The sequence below is a fragment of the Rhinopithecus bieti genome, unplaced genomic scaffold (assembly GCF_001698545.2).
Source record: "Rhinopithecus bieti isolate Rb0 unplaced genomic scaffold, ASM169854v2 scaffold_2077, whole genome shotgun sequence".
In the NCBI taxonomy this organism is placed as follows: Eukaryota; Metazoa; Chordata; class Mammalia; order Primates; family Cercopithecidae; genus Rhinopithecus; species Rhinopithecus bieti.
Window position 1 is genome coordinate 884,993 of NW_016803882.1, and position 10,285 is coordinate 895,277.

General features: G+C 43.3%; 1 protein-coding gene across 1 annotated transcript in view; it reads right to left on the reverse strand.

The window, feature by feature from the left end:
- Positions 1-252: 252 nt before the first annotated feature.
- Positions 253-10,285, reverse strand: part of SARAF (store-operated calcium entry associated regulatory factor) — a 29,654-nt gene continuing 19,621 nt past the window's right edge. The window contains exons 6-7 of the mRNA XM_017856796.1: positions 5,493-5,498; positions 253-359 (exon numbers count right to left, since the gene is read on the reverse strand). Of these exons, the coding sequence (XP_017712285.1) occupies positions 253-359; positions 5,493-5,498 (113 nt within the window). The remainder of the gene's footprint in view (positions 360-5,492; positions 5,499-10,285) is intronic.

Here is a 10,285-nt window from a genome sequence, read left to right on the forward strand (position 1 = left end):
TTTCCATGACAGTATTTCCCACTATTAGCCTTTGCCCACAGAGGACAGCCATCATTGAGCTCTTAAAAATGCCAGTAACTCTCTCACCAGTACCTTCCTTACTACCTTGGGTGAAGGGAGATGCTCTGAACCCTCAGAGGGGAGTCAAATGTTGGATTATTCAGTCTCATAAGTCAATTCTAACATTCCACTTCCTTAAGTCTTCGGATACTGTGCTCAATACCATACCACAGAAAGTCTGGCATCTCCACCTCACTTATGGTAGGCATCATAACATCCAATCAGGAAACCATCATCATCCATCAAGAAACCATCCCAGAAGAGTATCAGAACCAGTAGCTCCTGTCTTTGACAGAACACTGAATACCAATTCACAAGTGAACATAAAGGACTTCTCTTTCCACCATATTTCACTCCTCCCACAGCCCAACAACTTCCAGATGAATTTCCACATGGTTTATCCCTACTCTCACTGGTACATATTAGCTGTATGGTACCATGATTTTTTTAGTATGTGACCTACTTCGTCCCAAGCCAAGTGCTCTAATTCCAAGAGAGTTATCATTCCTTTGCTATGTGACTTATTTCCTCCCAAAGCAGGGACTGTCTCACCCTGTCAAGATTGAGATCTGACTCTAGTTATTAGCCTGGAGGCAAAGATGTGGCAGGACTCAGTCTTAAGAATAAATGCTATCTTGCAAGGCATCTGCTTCAGGTGAGGCCGTTACATGGTCTCTAGACAAGGAACGCTAATCCCCTTCAGCAAGAAGGAAGGGGCTGCTATGCCAGAAAGACAGACTTGGGAAGATGTCGATATTCAAGGTCTTCTGATTCCTGTGAACAATCCAATTCCAAAATTCCATCCTGTACAACTTTCACAACCAATTCTCTTAACACAAGTCCTCTAGAAAGCAGAACTCAAGAAAGAAGAAAAAAGTTTCTTGGACAGAAGCATGTCCAGAGACACAAATGTGAGGGAAAAAAATGTGAGACAAGACATGATGCAATGGCATGCAGTGGATTGTAGCACTGATTCATAATGAGCTACAGACACATAGCACGTCGCTTTGCAGGCAGGTTCACTCTGCACACACAACTTCTCCAGAAGAGGTGCCAAAAGAAAACACACCTTGTAGTAATTCCCGAAAAGACAGGAATTTACTTCCCATTGGTCATTGCTCATTCCATTGAGCTAATTCCCTAAACTTCTGAGTTGCACCATCTGGGCTCTTGGCAGCCACACAGGAAACCATATCCCACACCTTGCAATGTGGCATCTTATTCAAATCTCAAAGTGGAGGGGTGACCTGGTGTGGGTGTGACACCAACCAAGTCTAAGAAGGAGGCAGTCAAGAGCCTCTGAGAAGGTGCACAAGTGGTGCTAATATGGTGGATTTGGAAGTTCCAGTGCGCAAGGAAGGAATGCTTCCACCAGGAAACACTGTCATGATGAATTGGAAACCTGAGACTGTCCTTGGCCAGTTTGGGCTCCTCATGCTACTGAACAAATGGACAAAGTAAGGGGCCACTCTAGCAGGTAATTCATCCTAATTATCAAGGAAAAATTAGGTCGCCGGCCGGGCGCGGCGGCTCACGCCTGTAATCCCAGCACTTTGGGAGGCCGAGGCGGGTGGATCACTTGAGCTCAGGAGTTCGTGACCAGCCTAGCCAACCCCATCTCTACTAAAAATACAAAAATTAGCCAGGCATGGTGATGGGCACCTGTAATCCTAGCTACCCTGGAGGCTGAGGCAGATGAATCACTTGAACCCAGGAGGCGGAGGTTGCAGTGAGCCAAGATCACACCACTGCACTAAAGCCTAGGCAACAGAGCAAGACTATGTCTAAAAAAAGAAAAAAAAAAATGAGTATTAAAATGACACTTGAGTTTGCCCAATAACCTGGACCCATCACAGAGCCTTCTTTTGTTCTAGGTTCCTGTTAAAACTAGCAGCTTTGGGATCAGTCAGTAAATGGACTCGAGTCTCGTACCACTTAAGGAATATGTTGCCTGCAAAATCCACTCGGTGTTGCATCATTTTTTTCATCTGGAGCCAGATGTAACAATTTATCCTTGGCCTTAGAAAAGATATTTCAACATTTCCCATACTACTGGATTTCTAGAAATTTCCCTGAAGTAGAAAGCCCCTGAATCTTTGTCAGATTTGTTTCCCACCCTCTAACATACAAATGCCTTACCAATATATCTACAGTAGTTGTTACTTCTTGGTAGTTGCTATTTCTTGCTCATCAGGTCCAATCAGCTTAATATAATCAATGTCATGGACCAGTGTGAAGTCTTGTGGAAGGGAAAGGTAACCAAGGTCCTTGCAGATTAAATTATGATATAGGACTAAAAAGTGAAGGTGTATTGCTGACCATGCCAGTTGAAAGCAAGTTGCTTCTGGTGGTGTGTACTAACAGGTATGGAGGAAAAGCATTTGCCAGAGCACTTGTGTTTCAAGTACCAGATATGTTCATGTACCCAAGCGATGAAACCACATCTGGAACAGCAGTTGCAATTCGAGTCACCATCTGGGTAAGTTTATGACAATCTACTATTATTCTCCGTTTTCTGCACAGGCCAAACAGGCAAGTTGAATAGGGATGTGGTAGGAAGCACCAGCCCTATATCCTTCAAGTCCTTGATGGTGGAATTAATCTCTGCAATCCCTCCAGAAATGTAGAACTTAAACTGTCTCACAGTTCTGGAGGCTGTGAGTCTGAGATCCAGGTGGTAGCAGGGCCATGCTCCCTCTGTATGTGCTGAGGAAGGATCTGTTCCAGGCCTGACTCTTAGCTTCGGGTGGTTTCCTGGCAATCTGTGGCATATATTGGCTTTTAGCAGAACTCCAGTCTTTAAGTGACAATTTCTGTGTGTGTCTGTGTCCAAATTTCCTCATTTTATAATGACATGAATCACTGGTGTTCACTTTGCTCCAGTATAACCTGATTGTAATTTCATCTGCAGTAATCCTGATATGGTTTGGATGTTTATCTCCTCCAAATCCCACCTTGAAATGCGATTCCCAATGTTGCAGGCGGGGCCTGGTGGGAGGTGTTTGGAGCATACAGGAGGATCCCTCATGAATGGTTATCACCATCCCCCTGGTGATGAATGAGTTCCTGCTCAGTTAGTTCACACAATATCTGGTTGTTTAAAAGTCTGGGACCTGGCCAGGTGCGGTGGCTCACACCTGTAATCCCGGCAGTTTGGGAGGCCAAGGCAGGAGGATCACTTGAGGCCAGGAGTTCAGCCAACATGGTGAAACCGTACCTCTACTAAAAAAAATACAAAAATTAGCCAGGCATGGTGGCACACACCTATAATCCTAGGTAATCAGGAGGCTGATGTGAGAGAATCACTTGAACCCAGGAGGCAGAGGTGAGGTGAGGCAGTGAGCCAAGATCACACCACTGCACTCTAGCCTGGGTGACAGAGCACGACTCTGTCTCAAAAAAATAAATAAATAAATCTGGGACCTCCCTCCCTCGCTGTCTTGTTCCCACTCTCACCATGTGACACACTTGTTCCCTGTACCTTCCACCATGACTGGAAGCTTCCCAAGGCATCACCAGGAGCAGATGACGGCACTATGCTTCCCGTACAGCCTGCAAAATTGGGAGCCAATTAAACCTCTTTTCTTTATAAATTACCTGGTCTCCAGTATTCCTTTATAGCAACACAAATGGACTAACACAGACTCTATTTCCAAATAAGATCATATTCTGAGGCACAGAGCTCAGGCACTTTTTGTATCCCTCCATTTCGTCTCTAACTTTGATATTCTTCCAATTGGGATTCCCCACAAGTCCTCTCAGCCCCTTTAATCAAGTGTCCATATCACAGCCACTATTGGTTTATCATTCTTGTAGGTAGAGGTAGTTCTAGTGACTTCCACTTGGCCTGTGCCACCATAACAGCCTTCATTCCACAGGTCAGGGACCCAATGTAGAGATTCTGCTAGTTGCTGAGTATGTCTATTCTAATTCTGCATTCTAGAATGTAGGTTCCATTCCTGTGTAATAATCACAGGATCATTCAAGGGACCCATGGGACTCACTGTGAAACTGATCTGAGCTAAAACTCTATAAGCTCTTTGACTGGTGGACTACAGTAATGTTTTGAGTCTCCTGGAATTAGCATCAATTCAGTGTCCAGTAATCCCTAAACTGTCTGATTCTTTTCCCTTTTCCCAGTGCATAGTTACCCCAGTAAATAGTCATGGGTCCATTGAGGGAAGACTGGGAGAAAGATAAACAATATAAATCTGGCAATGTGGTAGGGTCCTTCCTCAAGGGGAACCCAGCCTCTCCTTCATTGAAGGGATTCTGGACCTATAAACTAGCTAAAGTCTAGGAAATGATTCAAAGGCTATGACTTAATTGTGGTGACTTAAGACAGACTTCTGTTGGTTGGGCACAGTGGCTCATGCCTGTAATCCCAGCACTTTGGGAGGCCAAAGTGGGCGGATCACCTGAGGTCAGAAGTTCGAGACCAGCCTGGCCAACTTGGTGAAACCCTGTCTCTACTAAAAATACAGTAATTAGCCAGGCATGGTGGCAGGTGCCTGTACTCCCAGGAGGGTGAGGCAAGAGAATCACTTGAACCCAGGAAGCAGAGGTTGCAGCGAGCCAAGATTGTGCCCCTGCGCTCTCCAGCCTGGGTGACAGAGTGAGATTTGGGCTCAAAAAAAAAAAAAAAAAAAAAAAAGACTTCTGTTTACTCAGCCTAGAACTCTTCCACTTACATAAATCAAGTAAGACTGCCATCTATCTCTTCCATATGTACACAATGATCAACCAGCCAATGCCATAGGTCTCTGAGTCACACAATTCTTGTTAAATTCTTGTTAATTTTTGTTTTATAAAATTTTTTTGTAGAGATAGAGTCTTACTATGTTGCTCAGGCTGGTCTCAAACTTCTGGCCTCAAGCAGTCCTCCTGCCTCTGCCTCCCAAAGTTCTGGGATTGCAGGCATGTGCCAATGTTCCTAGCCTGAGTCCAACAATTCTGATGGCTGCTTTGACTCTGCTGTCCATTACAGTATAACCATGCCATGCTATCTTTGGTGACTGGCACCGCCCCTGCTACCCTGGGATCAAATTAACCCCACTGTCTCTAGGGGTTCCAGTTTGATGCTAGCAGTTCCCACTGTACATTCTGGCCTACAAAGAAGAGAACCCAAATTTGTGGGTGTCCTCAAAAATCTATTTCTTACAGTCATGGTGAAAAGTGTGTCCTCTTGACTCCTCCAGGGTGGGTGGGTGGGGCTTATATGATAAATCTACCCTAACATTCCAGTCTCCCTGAACCTTTGAATCCCTTCCTCCACAGTACACTGAGGCAGTTCTGGCATTTTGACTTTAGTGTAGGCCATATTTGAGTCCATGTTCAGCAAACCAACTAAACTGTTAAAGAGTCCTTTTTAACCCCTCAAATATTGAATCCAGATCAATAAAGTTGTCCTGATTCAACTTTAGTCCTAACACCATATCCTACACTCTGAGATCCATTCTCACATATATTCCCCAGATTTCTGTCTGTATAGACAGGGAAAATCATGGAGTCCTTTTGGTGTGCAGGGTACCTCCTCATGGATCATAATTTATACCTCACTCTTTGACGCCTACTGGAACTTGTGTCTAGTTATACATCTAGGAGCAAAGCAGGTAACAAGGGTCGACCCTGAGGAAGATCAGTGATGCCTGGTAAGGAACACCTCTGAAGAGACCATTACAGATCCTTCAGGCAAAGTAGGATTAACCTTCTCAAACAGAAGTAGAAGGGCAGCTTCTACTGGCAAGAAATACGACGCAGAATTTAGGGGCTCCATTTCACTGGCTTCATCAGGATCCTCTCATGTATCCCCATTCCACTTTTCAGGATCCCACTGCTTCTCAATCAATGCCCTCACTTTATTTTTTAAGAGACTAGGTCTCACTCTGTTGCCCAGGCTGGAATGCAATGGCAAAATGACAGCTCACTGTAGCCTTAATCTCGTGAGCTCAAGTGATCCTCCCACCTCAGCCCCTGGAGTAGCCAGGACTACAGGTGCACACCACCATGCCCAGCTAATTAAAATAATAATAATCATAATCTGTAGAGATGAAATCTTACTATGTTGCCCAGGCTGGTCTCGAACTCCTGGACTTAAGCAATCCTCCTGCCTTAGACTTCCAAAGTGCTAGGATTACAGGCATGAGTCACCACACTCAGCCAATGCTCTCACTTCACTAGTATACACTCTGCAAGGCTGAGAATTCCATTTACATAGTAATACAGCCACTTGCAGGATGCACTCTGGGTTTGGTTTTCAGAAATCTTATTCCTGTGGCTAAGAACATGAGAGTTGCTTCCAGGGCAGACATAAAACACTTTCCGATCATTTATGCAACACTTCAGCTGGGAATTTGAAACCCTTAGCTCACTCTTTTCTTTCCCCACTTTGTCCAGCCCAATTAGGAACAGTCAGCCAATCTCATTGTAGTACCTATTTGATTAAAATGTTCTAAGATATCAGATCCATGGTCACCCAGAACCTTGCATTTTATAAGGTATTTCATAGGGGCATCTAAACATGGTATTTCATGCATCTCTACTGCCACATCAGGCCATGGACCATCAGCACCATCTTTACCACTGGAAACACAGTCATTAGTGCCTTTCATTCTAATCAGATTAGAAAACAAATTCTAGAAAACACAGAGCCAATTCAGAAAACTCATACTTAAGATTCCGTTCCTCTGGTACCAAAATCCCTATCAGTCAGGGTTCAACCAGAGAAACAGAACAAGCAGGAGACATATATGGAGAAATTTATGGAAGGAACTAGCTTACATCATTGTAGAAGTTAGCTAGGCAAGTCCAAAATCCATAACATGGATCACCAGGAAGGGCAGGTGCTAATTCCCAAGCTGAAACTGCAGTGCATAGGCAGAATTTCTCCCAGGAAACTTTAGTTCTGCTCCCAAGGCCTTTCAGCTGATTGGATCAGGCCCACACAAATCAACAAGGATAATCTACATGTAGATGTTAATCACCTCTACAAAATATCTTCACAGCACCTACAACAATGTTTGACTGAATAACTGGAGACTATAACCTAACAAAGTTGACACATAAAACTAACCATTACACCTACAAAATCAGAATTTCTGAGGGTGGGCCAAGCAATGTGTTTCCAAAGCCCTCCATTGATTCCGATGCTCCTTCAAGTTTGAGAACCACTGGTTTAGAAACCAATCTACCTACCTTCTTTCAAAATGTTAATGAAAAATATAAAAAGAAAAAAAGAAACCAAACCAACCAGGAGGAACAGATGTTGGGAGTCAACCACAATGTTTCACTACCATTAGCCAGCCAACATCTGTTGCTTGCAATGAAAGAATCTTAGGAGATTCACCATATGTATGAAGTTTTTAATAGCAAACAACAAAAAATGACTCTATTAAAGTGGGCAGAAAGGGAAATTGTTAACATATGTGTCAAATAGCTCAGAGTCGATGGGAAGGCTAGAGATGTAGGCTTGGGAAGAGGCAGGTTTTCACCATCAGCATCCAAGCAGCACAACCCAGCCAAGATATGCCACAGCAAGTGTCCAATTAGAACATCTCCCTGTGAACTAGCACCAGGCACTCGCCAATACCTCTGTTAAGTCTTTGACTACTCCGTCACTGCTGAGAATAATTTCTAATTGCCCTGAGCTCTTAGTACCACTCCCCTCAAAGACCTGAAGGAGGCATCTGATTGACAGAACTTAGTCACATGACCATGCACTAGCTGCAAAGGGAAGAGTACTCCATGCCCCTAAAGAGCAGAGTAGCAAGAAAAGACCTGTGTTTAAAAGATAATTATGACACAAAATACTAAGATGTGTTATAGAAGAACATTGGAAGGCCAGGTTCGGTGGCTCATGCCTATAATCCCAGCACTTTGGGAGGCCAAGGCATGCGGATCACTTGAGGTCAGGAGTTCAAGACCAGCTTAGCCAACATGGCGAAACCTTGTCTTTACTAAAAAAAAAACTACAGAAATTCAGGCCAGGCATGGTGACTCACACCTGTAATCCCAACACTTTGGGAGGCTGAGGCAGGCAGATCACATGAAGTCAGGAGTTCGAGACCAGCCTGGCCAACACGGTGAAACCCCCGTCTCTACTAAAACTACAAGAAAAAAAAAAAATTAGCCAGGCATGGTGGCAGGCGCCTGTAATCCCAGCTACTTGGGAGGTTGAGGCAGGAGAATCGCTTGAACCCAGTGAGCCGAGATCACGCCATTGCACTCCAGCCTGGGCAACAAGAGTGAAATATCATCTCAAAAAAATACATATCCATATGTATACATGTATAGATATATATACACACACATATATGTATATACATGTGTATATATGTATATATGTGTATATATACATGTACACATATAGATATACATACATATCTATATATACACACATATATTTATATATACACACACACACACACAAATTAGCTGGACATGGTGGCATGCATCTGTACTCCCAGCTACTCGGGAGGCAGAAGCAAGAGAACTGCTTGAACCCAGGAGGCAGAGATTGCAGTGAGACAAGACTGCACCACTGCATTCAAGCCTGGGAAACAGAGCGAGACCCTGTCTCAAAAAAAAAGAAAAAAAAAGAACATTAGAAAAACTTAAACCAGTCTTAAGGAGGTACAAGGTCAGAATGGAAAAGATCAAGCAGCTTCATACAGAAACCTGCTTGAATCTATAGAAACACCCCTAACTGGTTAAAATACCAGAAACCTCATCTTAACATTCAAAGGTTCTAGTGAACTCTCATGTGTATAAAACTTCAAAGCTTGTCTTCAGTTCCCTTTCACTCCTCTTTGTCCTTTCTTTGCCCTCCTAACAGGGCACACCAATCTTCCACTGAAGTGCCCCAGTCTCCCTTGGCAGTGACCCTTATCTTGGTCCCTAAGGAGACTTAGCTGTACTATCTTACTACTCTGAGTTTTACATTTGGGGAGGTGATATATGTGAACCTTTTCTATAAACAACAAAGGGCTGGGAGTAATGGTTCATGCCTGTAATCCCAGCACTTGGGGAGGCCAAGATGGGAGGACTGCTTGAGGCCAGGAGTTTAAGACTAGCCTGAGCAACATAGTGAAACACCATCTCTACCAAAAAATAAAAATAAAAATAAAAAAAATGACAAGGAAGTGCAAATACACAACAGATAAAAGAGGAACACTCAGGTGGGGTTTGAAACCTATACTCTGCCTCTTTTCCTCCCTTCCCTCCAGGGACCCTCTGAAAGAACCTCATAAGAACATCCCTAGGGTTCCCCAGAGTAGCTTGAAAGTCACCAATTAGTCAACTTTTTTTTAGTCACCTCTCTTTACATTAACTCATTATTTTCTTACAATCCCAATGATCTGCAGTACTATGTTCAAAAACAATCTTGAGTAAGCTGGGCGCGGTGGTTCACGCCTGTAATCCCAGCACTTTGCGGAGGCTGAGGTATGTGGAACCCCTGAGGTCAGGAGTTTGAGACCAGCCTGGCCAACATAGTGAAATCCCATCTCTACTAAAAATACAAAAAATTAGCTGGACTTGGTGGCAGGAGCCTGTAATCCCAGCTACTCAGAAGGCTGAGGCAGGAGAATTGCTTGAACCTGGGAGGCGGAAGTTGCAGTGAGCCAAGATCATGCCACTGCACTCCAGCCTGGCAACAGAGCGAGACTCTGTCTCAAAAAAAAAGGCAACAAACTACATTCTCTTTTACTCCATATCCTTCTACTAAGGAGAAATGGAGTAAGGATTTAGTGGAACATACATAAAGTAAAGCTGTGTTTCTTCTATCAGTTAAAATTTCCACTGTTTCACTGATGAAGAGAGGATAGTTCTAATCGCAATACCCTTGCAACTATCCCCTAAATCATATTTTAAAGTTTTAATAAGGGTTTGTTTTAAATTGGTTCCTATTGGTTGGTGAAAAGTAACTGCGGTTTTAAATGGCGAAAATCATTAAACACATAAGACATAAAACCAGGGTTTTCAGGTTATGAAGCTTAACTAAGTGTAACCATGCAATCTCTGATGGGTTGGGAGGCTTGGAGATTTAATTATGTTTTAAAAAAGCTATTTTTTGGCAGAGGCTTCCAGATCATTTCTAAATTACTTTTTGAAAACATTTACCAAAAGACTAAGGTATGACTACCACATAAAATTATTGTTTAGGGAGACAGAACTTCTGCATGAACATTCCCCTTTGGGAAAATGGGTTTTTTTTTTTTTAAAAAAA